The sequence below is a fragment of the Bos indicus x Bos taurus genome, chromosome 20 (genome assembly GCF_003369695.1).
Source record: "Bos indicus x Bos taurus breed Angus x Brahman F1 hybrid chromosome 20, Bos_hybrid_MaternalHap_v2.0, whole genome shotgun sequence".
NCBI classification, from domain to species: domain Eukaryota; kingdom Metazoa; phylum Chordata; class Mammalia; order Artiodactyla; family Bovidae; genus Bos; species Bos indicus x Bos taurus.
In genome coordinates this window covers 40,043,300-40,065,877 of record NC_040095.1, presented here as the reverse complement: position 1 = coordinate 40,065,877, position 22,578 = coordinate 40,043,300, and the positions used below count along the sequence as shown (strand labels likewise).

General features: G+C 42.3%; 1 protein-coding gene across 1 annotated transcript in view; it reads right to left on the bottom strand.

Annotated features, from left to right (window-relative positions):
- Positions 1 to 879: 879 nt before the first annotated feature.
- Positions 880 to 22,578, bottom strand: part of ADAMTS12 (ADAM metallopeptidase with thrombospondin type 1 motif 12) — a 392,745-nt gene continuing 371,046 nt past the window's right edge. Inside the window, exons 23-24 of the mRNA XM_027520036.1 lie at positions 17,817 to 17,976; positions 880 to 2,902 (exon numbers count right to left, since the gene is read on the bottom strand). Of these exons, the coding sequence (XP_027375837.1) occupies positions 2,724 to 2,902; positions 17,817 to 17,976 (339 nt within the window). The 3' untranslated portion in view covers positions 880 to 2,723. The remainder of the gene's footprint in view (positions 2,903 to 17,816; positions 17,977 to 22,578) is intronic.

Sequence of the window (22,578 nt, the reverse complement as noted above, 5' to 3'; positions counted from 1 at the left end):
TACAGGAAGTGAATGTTTATGATGCAGGATTAGGGGCCAATATTCTGCCTTTGAGAAACTAGAGAAAGGCCTAGAATAGAGCACCTGGTCAGACCCTCTCTACATTTCTACCATCTTTTCCTCATGGGTCATAAATAACATTTCGCATATTGGGAAACCTGGCCTAGTTTAGTTTGCTGAGGTCATGGGAATCTGGGTTTGTTCCTGAGTTTTGTAAAACGGGTCATATCCAGGGCTCTGATGATATGCATGATCCCGGGATAACAATTGTTGTTGTTCAGTTGTTAAGTCTGTTCAACTCTTTGTGACCCCATGGACTGCAGCATGTCAGGCTTTCCTGTCCATCACCATCTCCCAGAGTTTGCTTAAACTCATGTCCATTGATTTGGTGATGCCATCCAACCATCTCATTCTCTGTCATCTGTCATTCAGTCTTGTCCAACTCTTGTCCGACTCTTTGCAACCCCAGCCAGGCTCTTCTGTCCATGGAATTCTCCAGGCAAGAATAATGGAGTGAGTTGCTATTCCCTTCTCCAGGGGATCTTCCCAACTCAGGGATCGAACCCATGTCTCCTGCATTGCAGATAACTCTTTACCATCTGAGCCACCAGAGAAGCCCTGGGATAGCAGAGTACCAGGTTAAGTTAAATCCATCCAACTTACTAAATTAATCCCCTTGAAAGCCTATACCACACTTCAAGGACAGTTTTTGCAAATTGCCTCATTAGAAAAAAAATCAGGTTCTCTTCTACTCCTGTCACTGATGATTTACACGTCTTCTCTCTAAAACTGATTTCACCAGAGACTGTCATCAGCCAGCAATGTTTAGATTTAAGGACAGAATATAAGAACCTAATCATACAGAAATAAATTCCCTGGTTTTGGTAAACATTTTTACTTTTCTACTGTGTCTGGTCCTATCTCAAATTCCATCCCAACCCCAGTGTTTTATTTTCCACAGGCATTTATCAGACTAATACACAGTAATGGCTTAAAAAAAAGCACATAATATAAAAATTTTCAGCTTCTGGTATCCAAGCAATAGAACTGGCGTTGGCCAGCAACACCATTACACATTTAACAGAGGATGCATATGGATTTGCCCACTTGTACATCTATCTACATGTTTATATTCGTTCTGCCACCATCTGCATGTTAGCACCATGTTTCAATAGCACCATTCTGCTGAACAGAGAGAGAACTCAAGGGAAAGATGGGACATTGTGTTCCATGGTGAATGTTAATGGTACTTGTGAGTCTGAAGACATGTGGCCCATGACATGAAGATGACTCTCCTGCCTTCCCCTCTGTCAAGAGCTGGTTCTGAAGGCTTCTTTCCCTGGGGGCTCCTCTCACCCTCCCCTGATTTTCCAGGTTCAGTTCATATAAACACCTCCTCTTATATACTACAAAATTCATCTTCAACTTGAGACCATAACCTACTTTGACTCCTGCTGGGTGATGGGAACATCAAAGATTCAGCCTTCTTAATTTTTTTGGACTCCCTGACTCACCTGTTCCCTTCAAGGAAACAGATTCTCAAAAGTAACTACTGGGTGTGCTAGAGAGTAGGTCAGCTTTACCTCCTTTTTGAAAAGTTTTTTTCTTGAGACTATTAGTTTATACAAAGTTTTTCTATACTTGATGCAATTTACCTAGGTCTTAGCAATATTTTCATCTAGAGCTCCATTTCCCAACCTGAGGGTGGGTGGGCGGGTGGTAGACGCAGACCTGGCTGCAGCACTTGTGATGTATAAAGCCCCAGAGGTGGAAAGATGTTCACCCTGACTTGAAGACCCAGGCAGGGGATGTGCCAGGGAAGGGAAAGTCACACAGGAAGACTCACATGCTCTTCTGCAAAGGAATGGGTATGTGCCAGGGAAGTGGGAAGAATAGAAGCCCACATTCTCTTCCTTATACAAGAAACTGATTTCTGATCATTTGTTTTTTAACAGTTTTCATAGAAATTATCTAAAGTCAGAAATGTCTTTTATATAACCTAAATCCCTTAGGTTTACTAAAGCTACAGTTCCTGCCCATTTCCTCTTCTTCTAGTGTCCCTAGGAAGGCACGGGAGTCTAAACAGCTCAGATGTAGAGTCTACAGGGAATAGGGACAGACTGAGTCTGTAGCCAAGACTTTTTCTTCCTGCCTCAGTTAAATATTGGGTAAAGAAAGCGGTCCCCTGCCTGGATGAATTACAAGAATGTTCCCAAAAGCTCTCCCATGACATTTGAAACAGCAGCTGCCCCAAGTAAGGAGATTTAGGAAAAAAAAAAAAAAGAAAAAAGGGAGTGATTTCATCAAAGTAAATTAACAAGAATATTTGTTCCCTGGATAAGTGAGGCTCTATTTCCTGATACTCTCTTGAGGTAGTCTGGGAAAAATATGGTCTCTCTGTTTTTATCTTTAAGGGAGAAACAAAAGACATCATTTCATAGACTTGTCCAATTCGATACCTTTTCCAGGAGATGATCCCATGAGAAGCCCAGTTCTCCTGGACACCTCACCTGCCTATTAGGGAGCAGTGAGCACAACAGTGCCATGACTCCTGCGAGGGACACTGTGTGGCTAAAGGGACGTAGTGTGCTTTGTTTTGTTATGAGTCAAGGTTGAACCTGAAACATGCAGAATAACACGGCAAGAAAGTGGTCCCTGGGCCAGAACATGTCCTGGTCAGCAGGCTGCTGCAGTCTATGGTGGAGGGTGGCTTCCTTCTGCACTTAGGGTGCTTTGGGGTTCTTGAGTGGCTGTCGCTTTCTTGGCCTTTGGGTGTGGGCCACATGTGTCTGGGAACACGACAGGCAGCACTGAGCCCTCACGGTGGGCACAGAACATTTCTTCATGGTTTTAAGCGTCTGGCAGAAACTGGCTGATAAGTTGTCCTTGATGCAAAGGAGATCTGTGGGAGGAGACAAATGATGAGAAAAAAACAAAAGATGATCTTTTTGTTAAGTGAAAGAGCACAACTTCTATTAATGGAAGATTTTATATGTCTACTGAGAAAGGCTCCATAGCGATTCATAATAGTTGACATCTACTGACGGTCACTCCTGTGCAGTAATGTGTTGATTATAATGGTTCCTATTTTAACTAATAACAACATGTTTGAGCCTAGTTATAATAACTTAAAATTCACAGTCCAAAACCACAATTACATTTGTACCAGCCTAATATCTTGACCATCCTTTCCTCACACATGATTGGACTAGATTCCTCAGGGACCATCCTCGCATATTCTGTGGGTGGTAGATACTCAGACTGCAGTGGCCCTTGTCTGGAAGAAGTTCAATAAGGGCCCAATAACAGATTTTTCTTTTATAAAATGAAATTGGTTTAAACTTTGCTTCAGTGCCTTTCAGAGCTCTGCCTGATTTTCTTTCTCCATTACACATTTGAATAGTCCTACAGTAAAGCTTTTTACCCCAAACAGGCTGCTGTCCTTTGTAAATAGAATTGTCAGTAAAAGCAGAAGTTGAGGTAATATTCCTCTTTACCTAAATCTGTGACAGCGTTTTGCCTCTCTCTGCATTTTTCACCTTCAGGTCACAAAGGCAAAAACTGCTTTTCACCTGCTCTGAACTCATCATTCCTTGACAGTGCCTTTTTTTTTTTTTCTTATTCTTCATGAAGAGATATCTTCTATTAACTGTCTAATTCCATTTGGTTTGCAAGTGTTAGCTGCACTTGAGAGTAGGTAACAGAACCCACGACCTTTTCATTGCTGCTGCTTTTCTTCTTCAGGCCTCATCTTAAAACTATTATAAAAATCAGTATCCCCTAATCTCACAGGAAACTTCTGTATGTGATCTGATATTTCAGAAAGAGTATGTATTTCTACCAAGTGTTCCTACTGTGGAGTAGGAATATGAGCTCTTCATCTCCCACGTTCCTGCAGGTGTTCTCCATGGGGCCTATCAGAATGCAATGCACATCACAGGCCATCCACTAAAAAGACTGCAATGATGGAAAAAAAAAACACCTTACTTGCTTATATAGCTGAATGAATCAGTTCAGTTCAGTCACTCAGTCGTGTCCGAGTCTTTGCAACCCCATGAATTGCAGCACACTAGGCCTCCCTGTCCATCACCAACTCCCGGAGTTTACTCAAACTCAAGTCCATCGAGTCAGTGATGCCATCCAGCCATCTCATCCTCTGTCGTCCCCTTCTCCTCCTGCCCCCAATCCCTCCCAGCATCAGAGTCTTTTCCAATGAGTCAACTCTAATACAACACATTAAATTCATGTTCTCAAGATGTATGCATGCGTGTGTGCTCGCTTCAGTCATGTCTGACTCTTTGTGACCCTATGTACTGTAGCCTGCCAGACTCTGCTTTCCATGGGATTCTCCAGACAAGAATACTGGAGTGGGTTGCTCTTTAGAATGAGGCAGGACTTCCTTCCTAGGCTTTTGGCTTTAGAACAGGGCCCAGCATAGATGCCTAGGCATCATAGGGTTGCTCTGATTTCTAAGTCTCTCCTAAGATCTAGTCAAGGCTATGGTTTTTCCAGCGGTCGTGTATGGATGTGAGAGTTGGACCATAAAGAAAGCTGAGCACAGAAGAATTGATGCTTTTGAACTGTGGTGTTGGAGAAGACTCTTGAGAGTCCCTTGGACTGCAAGGAGATCCAACCAGTCCATCCTAAAGGAGACCAGTCCTGGGTGTTCATTGGAAGGACTGATGCTGAGGCTGAAACTCCAATACTTTGGCCACCTCATGCGAAGAGTTGACTCATTGGAAAAGACCCTGATGCTGGGAGGGATTGCGGGCAGGAGGAGAAGGGGACGACAGAGAATGAGATGGCTGGATGACATCCAACTCAGTGGACATGAGTTTGGGTAAATTCCGGGAGTTAGTGATGGACAGGGAGGCCTGGCGTGCTGCGATTCATGGGGTCACAAAGAGTCAGACACGACTGAGTGACTGAACTGAACTGATGTCTATTTTTCTCCTTTTAAAACTGAGGTTCCAGAAAGGCTTACTAACTGGCCCACCATCACACAGCTGGAAAGTAGACGGTTATGCTGGAGTCTGAATGTTGCCTTAGTGCCTCTAGAGCTTTGCCTCCAAGAGAATGGGTATTTTGTGTTGGTGATGGGGGACGAGGGGCCCACATGGACAGGTTCTTCCCTGACCAGAACATCTTCATTTGTTTAACCCAGGGCTCCCACTTGTCAGGCCACACCTCTAGGAATAAAAGGGACCCAACCAAGCCTGGTGTCCTTGCCTGATCTTGGGAACCATTGGATCACAAGCCCTGCTTTTCAGTGGTTCTCAGACCCCTGGGAACATGTAGGTCCTGAGTCTTCCTGTTTGAAAGTGAGGAACTGGAAAGAAGAGTGGAGGAGGGCAGTGACCTATATTGGGAGCCTGTGTTCCAGGCCTATTATTAGCAGCTCATTTAGACAATGACTGTGAGCCCAACAACATGGCAGGGCTTAATTGCACAAGTTCTCCTCATTATTGTGAAACAATGAAGGCTGGCTGTGTTCATCAGCCAACTGGATCCCAGCCGAAGCACACACAATGCTTATAATTAGGGGCAACTTAGAGAGGACATCCCAGTTTGCCTATGTCTGTTCAATAGAAATCACACTTGGAACTTAAAGGGACAGTTACAAGCTTGTTCCCTTGCTGTCAGCTATGTCTAAGTTGAAGGGATAACATTTTGCCCACAAAAGGTAAAAAATAATTTCCATATTGTTGGCAAATACAGATTCTGTAAGACTTTGGGTTCCTTGAGGCCAGGGACTGTGGCATACTCATGTCTGTATCCTCACTTTTTACATTTTGCCTGAAATGTATCTTGTGATCAGCAATATTTGCTGAACAAATGAATGAATTGAAATTCTGTTCATCTGGTAGAATATCTTTCAGTAGAAAGTCTGCTGAGGAATGGCCAAGAGGGAGCAGTAAGACCCTGAGCCCACCTCTTCCCACAGGCATACTAAAATTACAACTATGTACAGAGTAACTACTGATGAGAAAGACTAGCAGAAAAGATCTTCTACAACTAAAGATATAAAGAAGAAACCGTAAGGAAACAGGCAGGCAGGATGGAGATGTAGTATAGTTAAGACCCATAACTCTGGGTGTGTAGACCACAAATGAAAATAATAATCACAGAGGTTCTCCGTGAGCAGGGGGCCTGATCCCCACATCAGGCTTCCCAGACTAGTAGTCCTGCATGAATAATATGAGTTCCCAGAACCTCTGCCTTAAGGCTGATACCATTCAAATTTAGAAGAGCCAAAGGGCTGCTATAAATAAAGACCCCATTTTTAAAGGGCTTCCTTGCTGGCTCAGATGGTAAAGAATTTGCTTGTGATGCAAAAGACCCAGGTTCAATCCCTGGGTCACGGAGATCCCCCAGAGAAGGGAATTGTTACTACTCCAGAATTCTTGCCTGGAGAATCCCATGGACAGAGGAGCCTGTGGGCTACAGGCAATGGGGTCACAGAGAGTTGGACATGACTGAGCAACTAACACTTTGATTTAAAGGGCACACACAAAATTTCACACTCTCCAGGACCCAAGGCAGAGGCAGTAATCTGAAGGCAGTCTGTCTGTACCAGGATGCCCCAGGTCAGGCAACCACCAGGTGCAGACACAGCCCCAGTCACCAGCAGCCCTGCTGCTTTAAGACCCCCTGAGCTGCCTTGACTTGGCCCTGCCCACTGGAGGGCCTAGGGCCCAGCCCTTCACACCAGTGTGCTAGGACTAGCTCCAGGACCCCCAGGACCCAGTCCCCACCCACCAGCAGGTTGACACATGAACTCCAGGACCCAGAAGTCCCAGGACCAGGTTTCACCCTGAAGCTTGCCATGTCAGTAACCCCTGGCCTTTGTCCATTTGGCAGGCCAACATCTGCTCTGAGACACCTTGGACCCTTCATCCAGCAGCCCCAGGATATGGCCCTACCTACCAGTGGGTCAATACCAGCTCTAGGACCCCCGAACCTGGCTCTACCTATCTGTAGGCTGACATCAGCTCCAAGTCACCCTGGGTCACACATCAGCAGGCCAACAGCAGCTTTGGGACACCATGGACCTCATAGCCAGTCATGTCAAGAACCAGCTCTGCCTACAGGTAGGGTTGTAGTCAGCCATCTCATGTCCTGGCCCCACCAAGGCAGAGCCTGGCAGAAACCTACAGGAAGCCAGCCACACCTACAAGACCACCCACAGTGGTCAGCCCATCACAACAGAAGGACCCATGCAGCCCAGGTGGGGACACCTTTAGAGCATAAAGCTTTTGTGATGAGAGCAGACTATGCTGCTGGAACACACAGGATTTCTCCTACAAAAGGCTGCTTCTCCAGGTCAGAAAACAAAACCTATCAAATACACAGAAATAAAAAGAGCAAATTAGGCAAAACGAGACAATAGAGGAATATATGCCAAATGAAGGAATAAGATAAAATCCCAGAACTAACTGCACTGAAGACAGGCAACCTATCCAAAAACGAGTTCAAGGTAATGATTATAAAGATGCTCAAAGAACTTGAGAGAAGAATCAGTGAATACAGTGAGAGGATTAACAAAGAAAGACTCAAATAGCTGAAGAATAGAATAGCTGAGATAAAAAATATACTAAAAGGAATTAACAGTGGATGAGATGATAGGAACAGATCAGCGAGCTGGAAGACAGCAGTGGAAATACTGAAGTTGAACAGAAAAGCAAAAAAAGAAAAAAAATGAGGACAGTTTAGAGACCTCTGTGATACAATATTAAGTGCACTAACATTCACACTATAGGGACCCCAGAAGGAAAATTAGGGAAATGGGCCGAGAACATATTTGATGATGTAATAACTAAAAACTGCCCTAACCTGGAAAAGGAAAGAGACATCCGGGTCCAGGAAGCACATAGTCCAAAACAGGATCAACTCAAAGATGATCACATTGAGACACAATGTAATTAAAATGGCAAAAATTAAAGGCAGAAAATTAAAACCAGCAAGGGAAAAGCAACAAGTACAAGAGCACTCCCATAAGGCTGTCAGCTGACTCTTCAGCAGAAACTCTGCAGGCCAGAAGGGCATGATATATTTAAAGTGATGAAAGAGGAAATTCTTGGTTATAATCAAGAATATTCTACCTGATGGAGAGATCGAAAGTTTTACAAAAGCTAAAAAAATTTAGCACTACTAAACTTATCTGGTGACTCAGAGAGTACAGAATCCACCTGCAATGCGGGAGACCTGGATTCAATCCCTGGGTTGAGAAGATCCTCTAGAGAAGGGCATGGAAACCCACTCCAGTATTCTTGCCTGGAGAATCCCATAGACAGAGGAGCCTGATGGACTACAGTCCATGGGGTTACCCAGAGTAGGACACGACTGAGTGACTAAGCACACAAATTAGCTTTACAAGAAATGCTAAAGGGACTTCTATAAGTGAAAAATGCCACAATTAGAAACATGAAAATTACAAAAGGAAGAATTAAATGGTAAATACAAATATACAATAAAGGCAAATACACCAAAAAATCCATCATGTAGAAAGATTAAAAGGCAAAAACCGCAAGTTCATCTATACCCACAGTAAGTAGTTAAGGAATACACAAAAACACATAAAATATGATGTCAAAAACAATAAACATGAGAGAGAGGAGTAAAAATGCAGGGTTGTTAACACATTATTGACCAGGGGATTTTAGTAGACACTAATGCCTATGGCCAGTGAATTGGTAGGTAAGTGAACACTGAAATGTCTCCAGTCAGTAAACATTCAGGTGAAAAACAGATGTATTAATATGTCTCTGGTCAATAATGTGTTAAATGCATCCTATACATAGGAAATCCTAAAAAGATGCCAACAATAACTACTAGAGCTCATCATTGAATTCAATAAAGTTGCAGGATACAAAGTTAATATACAGAAATCAGATGCATTTCTACACACTAACAATGAACTATCAGAAAGAGAAATAGAAGAAACAATTCTATTTACAATATCAAAAAGAATGAAATACCAAGGAATAAATTAAAGGAGTTAAAAACTGTACTTGGAAAACTATCAGACACTGATGAAAGAAATTGAAGATGACACAAACAACTGGAAAAATATCCTGTGTTGATGAATTGGAAGAATTAATTCTGTTAAAATGACTATACTACCCAAGGAAATCTACAGATTTAATGCACTCCCTATCAAATTACCAAATGCATTTTTTACAGAACTAGAAGAGATTAGATAGAGTGCCTGATGAACTATGGAATGAGGTTTGTGACATTTTACAGGAGACAGGGGTCAAGACCATCCCCATGGAAAAGAAATGCAAAAAAGCAAAACAGCTGTCTGGGGAGGGCTTACAAATAGCTGTGAAAAGAAGAGAAGCGAAAAGCAAAGGAAAAAAGGAAAGATAGAAGCATCTGAATGCAGAGTTCCAAACAATAGCAAGAAGAGATAAGAAAGCCTTCTTCAGCGATCAATGCAAAGAAATAGAGGAAAACAACAGAATGGGAAAAACTAGAGATCTCTTCAAGAAAATTAGAGATACCAAGGGAACATTTCATGTAAAGATGGGCTCGATAAAGGACAGAAATGGTATGGACCTAACAGAAGCAGAAGATATTAAGAAGAGGTGGCAAGAATACACAGAAGAACTGTACAAAAAAGATCTTCACGACCCAGAAAATCACGATGGTGTGATCACTGACCTAGAGCCAGACATCCTGGAATGTGAAGTCAAGTGGGCCTTAGAAAGCATCACTATGAACAAAGCTAGTGGAGGTGATGGAATTCCAGTTGAGCTATTTCAAATCCTGAAAGATGATGCTGTGAAAGTGCTACACTCAATATGCCAGCAAATTTGGAAAAGTCAGCAGTGGCCACAGGACTGGAAAAGGTCAGTTTTCATTCCAATCCCAAAGAAAGGCAATGCCAAAGAATGCTCAAACTACTGCATAATTGCACTCATCTCACATGGTAGTAAAGTAATGCTCAAAAGTCTCCAAGCCAGGCTTCAGCAATATGTGAACCGTGAACTTCCTGATGTTCAAGCTGGTTTTAGAAAAGGCAGAGGAACCAGAGACCAAATTGCCAACATCCGCTGGATCATGGAAAAAGCAAGAGAGTTCCAGAAAAATATCTCTTTCTGCTTTATTGACTATGCCAAAGCCTTTGACTGTGTGGATCACAATAAACTGTGGAAAATTCTGAAAGAGATGGGAATACCAGACCACCTGATCTGCCTCTTGAGAAATTTGTATGCAGGTCAGGATGCAACAGTTAGAACTGGACATGGAACAACAAACTGGTTCCAAATAGGAAAAGGAGTACATCAAGGCTGTAGATTGTCACCCTGTTTATTTAACTTATATGCAGAGTACATCATGAGAAACACTGGGCTGGATGAAACACAAGCTGGAATCAAGATTGCCGGGAGAAATATCAACAACCTCAGATATGCAGATGACACCACCCTTCTGGCAGAAAGTGAAGAGGAACTAAAAAGCCTCTTGATGAAAGTGAAAGAGGAGAGTGAAAAAGTTGGCTTGAAGCTCAACATTCAGAAAACGAAGATCATGGCATACGGTCCCACCACTTCATGGGAAATAGATGGGGAAACAGTGGAAACAGTGTCAGACTTTATTTTTCTGGGCTCCAAAATCACTGCAGACGGTGACTGCAGCCATGAAATTAAAAGATGCTTCTTGGAAGGAAAGTTACGACCAACCTAGATAGCATATTCAAAAGCAGAGACATTACTTTGCCAACAAAGGTTCGTCTAGTCAAGGCTATGGTTTTTCCTGTGGTCACATATGGATGTGAGAGTTGGACTGTGAAGAAGGCTGAGCGCCGAAGAATGGATGCTTTTGAACTGTGGTGTTGGAGAAGACTCTTGAGAGTCCCTTGGACTGCAAGGAGATCCAACCAGTCCATTCTGAAGGAGATCAGCCCTGGGATTTCTTTGGAAGGACTGATGCTAAAGCTGAAACTCCAGTACTTTGGGCACCTCATGCGAAGAGTTGACTCATTGGAAAAGACTCTGATGCTAGGAGGGATTGGGGGTAGGAGGAGAAGAGGATGACAGAGGATGAGATGGCTGGATGGCATCACTGACTCGAAGGATATGAGTCTGAATGAACTCCGGGTGTTGGTGATGGACAGGGAGGCCTGGCGTGCTGCGAATCATGGGGTCGCAAAGATTCGGACACGACTGAGTGACTGAACTGAACTGAGAAGAGATTAATTCTTATTTTATTTTATTTTTTAACTTTACAATATTGTATTGGTTTTGCCATATATCAATATGAATCTGCACATACACACTGAGGAAACCAGAATTGAAAGAGACACGTGTACCCCAATGTTCATCACAGCACTGTTTATAATAGCCAGGATGTGGAAGCAACCTAGATGTCCATCAGCAGATGAATGGATAAGAAAGCTTTGGTATGTATACACAATGGAGTATTACTCAGCCTTTAAAAAGAATACATTTGAATCAGTTTTAATGAGATTAATTCTTAAATTTGTATGGAAACACAAAAGATTCCCCAATAGCCAAAACAATCTTCAGAAAGAAGAACAAAGCTTGAGGTATTACATGTCTGATTTCCAACTATATGACAAAGCTATAGTAATCAAAACAGTATGGTACTGACACAAAAACAGACACTGCTCGATGGAACGGAATAGAGAGCCCAGAGATGGACCCACCCTCACATGGGCAAATAACCCATAACAAAACAGTGAAGACTATACAATGGGGGACTGACAGCCTCTTCAACAAATGGTGCTGGGAGAATGAACAGCTACATGCAAAAGAATCAAACTGGACTCTTCTCTCACACCATGCACCAAAATAAATTCAAAGTGTATTAAAGGCTTAAGCGTAAGAAAAAACCCACAAATCTTCTTGAAGAAAACAGCAGTACATGCTTTGATGTTAGTCTTAGTAATTTTTTTGGGGGGGGATCTATTTAGGCAAGGGAAACAAAAGCAAAAAATAAATGGGGATATATCAAAATAAAAATCTTTTGCATAGTGAAGGAAAATATCAACAAAACATAAAGGCTGCCTACTGAATATCCAAGATCCTGATGCTGGGAAAGACTAAAGGCAAGAGGAGAAGGGGATGACAGAGGATGAGATGGTTGAATGGCATCACTGACTCAATGAACATGAGTTTGAGCAAGCTATGGGAGTTGGTGATGGACAGGGAAGCCTGGTGTACTGAAGTCCATGGGATCGCAGAGAGTCAGACACGACTGAGCAACTGAACTGAACTGAACTGAATAGGAGAAGATATTTGCAAACAGTGTATTTGATAAGGGGTTACTATCCAAAATATACAAAGATCTCATACAGCAACATCAAAAAGCATACAACCTGATTAAAAAATGGGCAGAGGAACTGAACAGAAATTTTTCCAAGGACATACAGCTGGGCAACAGGCATGTGAAAGGATGCTCAGCATTACTAATCATCAAGGAAATGCAACTCAAAACCACAATGAGATATCACTTCACACCAGTCAGAATGTCTTACATCAAGAAGATCACAAATGTTGGCCAGAATGTGGAGAAAAGGGAGCCCTTGTGCCCTGTTGGTGGGAATGCAAGTTGGTACAGCTACTATGGAAAACAATATGGAGATTCCTCAAAAAATTAAAAACAGAACTAACATAAAATCCAAACATTCCATTCCTATGTATTTACCCAAAGAAAACAAGAACACTAATTAGAAAACACATATGTACCCTTATGTTCATTGCAGCAACAATAGCCAACATATGGAAATGACATAAATGCCCATCAATAGAAAAATAGATAAGATGTATATATCATTCAGATATGTACAATGAAATAATACTCAACCACGAAAAAGAAATGAGATCCCGCCATTTGCCACAATATGGATGGACCTAGAGGGTATTAACACTAAATGAAATCAGACAGAGATCTTATATGTGGAATCTCCAAAAATAAAAAACAAAAACAGACTAATATATACAGAGAACAAACAGGTGGTTGCCAGGAGAGTGTAGGGTAAGGGGAGGAAAGGAAATAGGTGGAGGAGATTAAGAGGTACAAACTTCCAGTTACAAAATTAATGAGTCATGGGTATGGAATGTACAGTGTGGGGAATACAGTCAATAACTCATATATTTGTATGGTTACATACCATAACTAGACTTATCATTATGATCAGTTTGAACTGTATAGAAATATCAAATCACTATGTTGTATACCAGGCACTAACGGTGTTGTTTGTTATGCTTCAAAAACGAACTCATAGAGAAATAGGCCAGATTTGTGGTTACTAGGGTTGGGGTCTTTTCACCAGATCTAAGACAGAGGATGAGATGGTTGGATAGCGTCACCATCTCAATACACATGAGTTTGAGCAAACACTGAGAGATAGTGAAGGACAAGGAAGCCTGCAGTTCATGGGGTCACAAACAGACGGACACAACTTAGCAAGTGAACAACAACAACAGAGGTGGGTGGTGCAGGGGGGCGGGGATTGGATGAAGGCAATCAAAAGGTAGAAACTTCTGGTTATAAGTACTAAGGATGTAACATATAGCATGACAAATATAGTTAGTGATGCTGTACATTATATATGAAAGTGGTTAAGAATCCTAAGCATTCTCATAACAAAACAATTTCTTCTATTTAATTTTGTATCTATGAGATGATGTCCATTTGCAAACTTTTCATGATTATCACTTCCTGTTGTAATTAAATAATTATATGTAATTAAATAATTATGCTGTACACCTTAAACTTATATAGTGCTATATGTCAATTATATCTCAAATAAAACTGGGACAAAAAATTTTAGAAGGCTACTGACTCAAATGTTTATTTGTATCAACTTTAAGTACTGTCATTCATTATTTCTTTCATTATTTGTATTTACTTCTGTACCCCTCATTCCCCAAATTAAAAAGCAACAACTCAAGAATGGTGTGCATAAAGGGTTAGCTTTTGATTTTTAATCATTATGAATGTAATGTCTAGCATATGGATGATACTCAGTAAATATTTCTGAAGAATTAAAAAATTTTTTTTCTAAACCCAGATACTTGGATTCTATAGTCTCCACTATGAAAGTGGTAATTCTAATTTAAATTTTAAGTCACTAGCAATTTAGACAGCACGTAAAGGAAGTAAAAGGCAAACCTTACATGAATTCATACCTGATTTTACAAGATGGGCGTGTGCTCAGTCGCTCAGTCATGTCTGACTCTTTGCAACCCCAGGCACTATAGCCCACCAGGTTCCTCTGTCCATGGGATTTCCCAGGCAAGAGTACCAGAGTGGGTTGCCATTTTTGTCTCCCAGGGAACTTCTCGACCCAGGGATTGAACCCGTGTTTCCTGTGTGTCCTGCATTGGCAGGTGGATTCTTTACTACTCACCACCTGGGAAGCCCAAGATGGGCTCGGGGGCACGTTTACTGTGGTGGCTGGCCAGCTGAGAAGAATCTGGGCATTGGATGACTCATTTCAAAGCATTTTAGAGGGCATGGGTGTCAGGGTAGCTTTTCTTAAATCCAAGAATCTCATGCAGCTGCTCTTTCCTGTTGTTTCTATATGAGTAAGCATGGTTCTGCCTTCAAGAGAAGCTTGTAATTACCTTTTGTGGTCCTGATAATTGTTGGTGAGTAGAATTCATTGTTATTTACATCCATTGCCAGCCAACTGGAGAAGGCAATGGCACCCCACTCCAGTACTCTTGCCTGGAAAATCCCATGGACAGAGGAGCCTGGTGGGCTGCAGTCCATGGGGTCGCTAAGAGTCGGACACAACTGAGCGACTTCACTTTCACTTTTCACTTGCATGCACTGGAGAAGGAAATGGCAACCCACTCCAGTGTTCTTGCCTGGAGAATCCCAGGGATGGGGGAGCCTGGTGGGCTGCTGTCTATGGGGTCGCACAGTCGGACATGACTGAAGCGACTTAGCAGCAGCAGCAGCAGCCAGCCAACTGTTAGTCATCATCTCTTCAGTGTGAGATTTCAATGTAAAATTTACCAGATACACATTTAACCCAATTTTGATTGTTGAAAATTGTCTTAAACTCTCGTGTTGCTGGGCAGTGCAATGTATGTATAATGTAAAATAACCAATAGGGACTTTCCTGGCTGTCCAGTGGTTAAGACTCCATGCTTCCACTGCAGGGAGCATGGGTTCAATCCCTGGTCAGATTCTGCACGCTGCATGGTGCAGCCACAAACAACAACAACAAACCCTAGGCATGGTCAACCAAGACTATGTTGCTGCCTCAATTATATAAAAACCAACATAACTTAGAAGAATTCTGTGCCCTCAGCATTTTAAAAACGTGGTACCACAGAATGTGATGAAATGAAAGGAAAAGAGTTCCAAATTGACCCTTTGGTCTAGAACGGGATGCTTCTTATGAAAAGAGGCTCATCACTGCTAATTATTAGAGAAATGTGAAACAAAACTATGATGAGGTACCTATAGATTATCATATTAAGTGAAGTCAGAACAAGAAAGACAAATAACACATGCTGTCACTTATACTGTATGTGGATTCTAAAATATGACCCTGATGAACCTGTCTATGAAACAGAAACAGACTCAAAGGCATAGAGAACAGGCTTGTGGTTACCAAGCACGGGGGTGGGAGAGGGATAGATTGGGCTCCTGGGATTAGCAGGTGCAAACTATTATATACATAGAATGGATAGACAACACGGTCCTACTGTATAGCTCAGGTAACTATATTCAATATCCTGTGATAAACCAGAATGGGAAAGAACATGAACAAGAATATATACAATGGAATCACTTCATTGTACAGTAGAAATTAACACAACTTTGTAAATCAACCATAGTTGAATAAAATTAAAAAATAGAACGGGGTGCTTCTCAAGCTTTAAGGCACATCCAAATCACCTGGGATTCTTGTTGAAATGCAGATTCTGATTCCGTAGGTCTGGGGTGAGGCCAGAGATCCTGCATTTCTGACAAGCTCCCAGGTAATGCCAATGCAGCTAGTCCAGGGGCCACACTTTGAGTAGCTGAGAGTCTGGAAGGCTAAAACTTAATAAAACCTCTGAAAACAAGCCCCCAGTAGCTCTGTTTGGAGTTTTGAGTAAGGCCAATGACAGCCACTGTCAAATGCATGCTGGTCAGAGAGAAGCTGCATGTGATCATTAGATCTTAAGCATTTTCTCAGTGCACTTTGTTCAGGATTTCCAACCCATACCTCTCTCCTGACTTCTGCACCTGTGTAAAAACCAATCACAGGCCACTCCTACCTAAGGATTCATAGACTGCTCTGAAAACATATCCCACACAGAACACAATACCTTTCCTGGTTCCCAAATCCACCCTGGGCCTCCTCTTTCAGGGAATGGTAGCCTCATCTACTCAGCTACCCAAGTCAGACATCTGGGCTTTGTTCTCCCTCCTCTTTTCCAGCACAAAGTCCTGTCAGGTCTCTCTTTTAAGCAGCCCTTGAATCCACTTACTTCTGTCTGTCTGTGCTTCTGCTGCCTTAGTTCACGCCACACACATCTCCTGATTAAGGTACAGTTGCGTCCCTGACCTGGTCCCCTTCTCCACCTGCCACAGTGCAGCATGCATGACTCTCTTACCTTGACTCCCCTGTTTGGAATACTTCAAGGGCTCCCATCTGCCCTAGGCATAAATCAGCTCATCAGCATGCTTCACGAGGCTCTTTATCCTCTAGCTCCAGCTTACCTCGCTAGTCCTACTGCTTCCTAACTCCCCTTGAACTGTGTACTGTATTTAGACTTACATGCCATGACATCATCTTCTTCCTGCTTACTGCATACCCTGAAAGCTGCTCTTGGAAACTGCAGCCTGACCTTTCTACTCATCCTTCACTTCCCTCCACCCCCACCCCCAGTTTATGTTTGATGACCTTCCCAAGTACTCTCTTAACATCATAACCTCACTGGTTGGTGATCTTCCTCATTTGATATTATGTTTGGCACACAGCAAGTGTCCAACAAATATTTGTTAAATAAATACACGATCTGTAGATAAACAATCTTTAGGGAAACTCTTCACATTATATTTACTCTGACCACAGTCTCTGCTGAATGCCAGCCCTCAGTGCTTGGAAGGAGGCAAGGAGCAGATCTATAAACCACAGGTTTCACTACTTCTCACGCTGAAAAATATTTGAAAAAAGGCTACTACCAGTAGAGAGCCTTAAATACCTTCAAGTCTACCTTTCCGTCTACCTTTCCTGGGAGCTTTTGGTCAATGGTATGAGAGTGTGGGTGTGTGAACTCTCAGCCCATTGGCCTCGAGAGCAGACAGCTCTGAGACTTAACTTTCCCCTGGAGCGTGCCCGTGGGACCAGGTTGAAGTCAGGACTGTGTCTGAAATGGCAGGCTGGCTGTGCTTTCTCCCTTTTCTGTCTTATTTCCCTCTCCCTCAGCATCTTCCATGGGAGCACTTCCTTAATGAATCCCTGGCACACAAGTGTGCACCTTGGAGTCTGTTTCTGCAGAACCTAAGACAGCAGTGCTGGATAATAGAAAGGGCCATTTAGCGCTTGACTGGGTTCCTGAGAAAGGCTAGATAGAACATTTCTCAGAAACCTTTGAAAAAACAGAGCGATTCTCATTTGTGTGGGAAGTCAGTGTGAATGTGCTCTGAGATAGGAAAAAGGATGAGATAGTCCCTCAAGGAACTAGTGTCAAACTTCACCAAATCAGACAAATGGCTCCCAGAGGAGCTGGCTCAGTAACAGGGACTAAAATGGCCCACAGACCAAGTCATGCAGGAGTTTACTTATGAAAAGCTCTACGAAAAGCTCTATGCCCCGCTGAGCAAAGCCGTTCACCTACCAGCATTCTTCCGGCAGGCCTGCGGGTTGCACTTCTGGAATTCTGGGGGTCTGCGTTCGTGATCACACAGGCATTGGTCCTGGCCTTCAGTTTTATTGTTCTCTGAGGCCACACAATGGACAGTCCTCTTCTGAAAGCCACCTCCACAGGACACAGTGCACTGGAAGAGAGGGGCACATGGAGAGAGTCAGAATTCTCCCCCAAGATCGCTGGGGGAACTCCGGCAGAGGTGCTCTAACCCCACAGTGGTCAAGTAGGTTGTGCTGCGAAGTCCCTTCAGTCACGTCCAACTCTTTGTGACCCCATGGACTGTAGCCCGCTAGGCTCCTCTGTCCATGGGATTCTCCAGGCAAGAATACTGGAGTGGGTTGCCATGCCCTCCTCCAGGGGAACCCAGGGATTGAACTCACATCTCTTAAGTTTCCTGCACCGGGAGGCAGATACTTTACCACTAGTGCCACCTGGAAGGACGGTCAAGTAGGGGAAGCCTCAATTATCACAGGTCTTTTTGAAGGAGTCATCGAATAAAAGCAGGAATAATTTGGAGATGTGAATTTCGGAAGAGTTTAGGTTATAGACTGGCAATTGAATTTGGCTTAATTTACTATTGGGTTCTCTGAAGAATGTGGACAGAGGGTGAACTGCAAGCAACATAGAAAAAATTTATCTGGGCCCTCGTGCCTCAGCAAACCAGTTTCTCTAAACTGGTTTTGATCTGGGCCTGGGAATCAGGTGTAATGAGAAGGTACAGAGCTACAAGGAAGGCTGAGAGAGGATAAAAAGGGAACAGGGAGAAGAAAAGCAAGGTGGAGTGGAGGGAGGATTTGGAATGGGCTTAGATACATATGTGGCCTCAAGCCACCTAACAGACAAGATTCATGTAATGTCCTGATGTATATGGCTGCCTGGAAGCAGAAAGAGACTCTCTGGGCTGTGAAAACCATCAGGGGATGTAATAAAATGTGTCTGAATATATTATATATACATATATATAGATACTCTTTTTAAAAAATTATTTTTATTGTGGTAAAATATATACTGAAGAATTGATGATTTCAAATTACAGTGCTACAGACAACTTTTGAGAGTCCCTTAGACTGCAAGGAGATCAAAGCAGGCAATCCTAAAGGAAATCAATCCTGAGGGTTCATTGGAAGGACTAATGCTGAAGCTGAAGCTCTAACATTTTGGCCACCAGATGCAAAGAGTCAACTCACTGGAAAAGACCCTGATGCTGGGAAAGATTGAAGGCAGGAGGAGAAGGGGACAACAGAGGATAAGACAGTTGGATAGCATCACCAACTCAGTGAACATGAATTTGAGCAAACTCTGGGAGATAAGGAAGGACAGGGAAGCCTGGCATGCTGCAGTCTATGGAGTCACAAAGAACTGGACATGAGTTAGTGACTGAACAATAACAACAAAAATACGTAAAACATAAAATTTATTTTAACCATTTTCCACTATACAATTTCACTTAAATACATTCACATTGTTCTATGATCATTACCACCAAACATCTCTAGGACTTTTCCATTTTCCTAAATAGAAACTCTCTACCCCTCAACCCACCCCTGCCCCACCCCTGGCAACTATCATTCTAAATTTTTTCTCAATGAATTTGACTACTTGAGGTACCTCATATGAATGGAACCATATAGTATTTGTCATTTTGTGACTTGCTTATTTCAATTAACATCTTCAAGTTTCCTCCATGTTATAGCAAGTGTCAAAATTTTCTAAGATGCGACAACATTCCACTGAATGTAGAGAACACATTTTCTTTATCCGTTGATGGACACTTGGGTAGTTTCCACCTTTCAGCTATTGTAAACCACATATACTCTTATGATTCACATTCTATTTCATATTTTACTACTTTTAGCCTCATCTCTCTTATATAATTAAAATCTCCCTAAGGGAAGAAACCAGTTCTCCATTCTTTATCCTGCATGGCAGGTAGGTAAGTGCTAAACATAGCCTGACCATTCAGTACTCATTGATTGACTGACAGAAAAAGACTGCTGCATGCCAAATTCTGGAAAAATCTCCAGGCCCTAAATATTCCATCTGCCATTTGAATTACTGTTGGTCAACAAGACTGTAGTTGTTGTTCAGTTGCTAGGTCATGTCCGACTCTTTGCGACCCTGTGGACTGCAGCATACCAGGCCTCCCTGTCCCTCACCATCTCCCGAAGTTTTCCCATGTTTCATGTCCCAAGTTTCATGTCCATTGCATTGGTGATGCCATCCAGCCATCTCATCCTCTGATACCCTCTTCTCCTGTCCTCAATATTTCCCAGCACCAGGGACTTTTGCAATGAGTCAACTGTTTGCATCTGGCTTAGACAGTCAATAAGATTGCTAGATTTTAAAATACTATCCACACTGGGGCACCACTGAAACTCAGAATACTGCTACCAGACCCTGTTTCTCACAAAACTTCAAATGGGATAAGAGGAGAAACATCAAATTTTTCTTAACACCCACAGCTTTATTTTAATCTGTTCTTCATAAAGCCTAGAGCAAGGTGATAAGCCTGCAACTTCATGTTGTTTTATAAAGTCAGAGATTCCTCTGATTAAACCTAAAGCTAACTTTATTCAGTGAATAAAATAGATATGAATCAAATTCTCTGTGGGTAAAAAGGTAAGAAAATAACTATGTAACTGATCCTGAGTAGACAAAGTATGCAACACAGGACAGAGGGAAGAACAAGGGAAATTAATAAAGGGTGTTGGATATCCTAGACCAGAATTCAGGAAACTTGGGTTTTCTCAGTCTTAAACATTGTCCTGGATCTCACTCAACCACTCTCTTTCTTCCACTGTAAAATAAGATTGTTAGATAAAGAACATATGACTTCCTTTCCTGCTTTTTACTTCTAAGGATGTGATGGAACTAGGCTGGGCTGGTGGTCCTGGGTGCTGAAGTCACACAGGCCCTTGGACAGGACAAATGTAGATCAATGGAATACAACAGAAAGCCCAGAAATAAACCCATGTACCCATGGTCAATTAATCTTCAACAAAGGAGGCAATAATACACAATGGAGAAAAGACAGTCTCGCCAATAACTGGTGCTGGGAAAATTGGACAATTTACTGGTTTTCCAATGTTAAAGAATGAAATTAGAATATTCTCTAAAACCATATATAAAAAATAAACTCAAAATAGATTAAAGACCTCAGTGTAAGACTGAATACTCTCAAAACAGAGGCATAACACTCTTTGACATAAATCACAGCAATATCTTTTTTGATCTACCTCCTAGAGTAAGGAAAATTAAAACAAAAATAAACAAATAGAACCTAATTAAATTTAAAAACTTTTGCAGAGCAAAGGAAACTGTAAACAAAATGAAAAGACAACCTACTGAATGGGAGAAAGTATCTGTAAATGAAAGGGCTGATGAGGGATTAATATTCAATCGACAAAAAGCTCAGACAGCTCAATTTAAAAAAAAAAAAAAAAAGCCCACAACCCAATCAAAAAAATGGGCAGAATAGCTAAATAGACATTTTTCTAAAGAAGACATTCAGTTCAGTTCAGTCGCTCAGTCGTGTCCGACTCTTTGCGACCCCATGAATAGCAGCACGCCAGGCCTCCTTGTCCATCACCAACTCCCGGAGTTCACTCAGACTCACGTCCATCGAGTCAGTGATGCCATCCAGCCATCTCATCCTCTGTCGTCCCCTTCTCCTCCTGCCCCCAATCCCTCCCAGCATCAGAGTCTTTTCCAATGAATCAACTCTTCACATGAGGTGGCCAAAGTACTGGAGTTTCAGCTTTAGCATCATTCCTTCCAAAGAAATCCCAGGGCTGATCTCCTTCAGAATGGACTGGTTGGATCTCCTTGCAGTCCAAGGGACTCTCAAGAGTCTTCTCCAACACCACAGTTCAAAAGCATCAATTCTTCGGTGCTCAGCTTTCTTCACAGTCCAACTCTCACATCCATACATGACCACAGGAAAAACCATAGTCTTGACTAGACGAACCTTTGTTGGCAAAGTGTCTCTGCTTTTCAATATGCTATCTAGGTTGGTCATAACTTTCCTTCCAAGGAGTAAGCGTTTTTTAATTTCATGGCTGCACTTACCATCTGCAGTGATTTTGGAGCCCAAAAAAATAAAGTCTGACACTGTTTCCACTGTTTTCCCCATCTATTTCCCATGAAGTGATGGGACCAGATGCCATGATGTTCATTTTCTGAATGTTGAGCTTTAAGCCAACTTTTCCACTCTCCACTTTCACTTTCATCAAGAGGCTCTTTAGTTCCTCTTCACTTTCTGCCATAAGGGTGGTGTCATCTGCATATCTGAGGTTATTGATATTTCTCCCAGCAATCTTGATTCCAGCTTGTGCTTCTTCCAGCCCAGCATTTCTCATGATGTACCCTGCATATAAGTTAATAAGCAGGGTGACAATATACTGCCTTGACGTACTCCTTTTCCTATTTGGAACCAGTCTGTTGTTCCATGTCCAGTTCTAATTGTTGCTTCCTGACCTGCATATAGGTTTCTCAAGAGGCAGATCAGGTGGTCTGGTATTCCCATCTCTTTCAGAATTTTCCACAGTTTGTTGTGATCCACACAGTCAAAGGCTTTGGCATAGTCAATAAAGCAGAAATAGGTGTTTTTCTGGAACTCTCTTGCTTTTTCCATGATCCAGCAGATGTTGGCAATTTGATCTCTGGTTCCTCTGCCTTTTCTAAATACAGCTTGAACATCTGGAAGTTCATGGTTCACATATTGCTGAAGCCT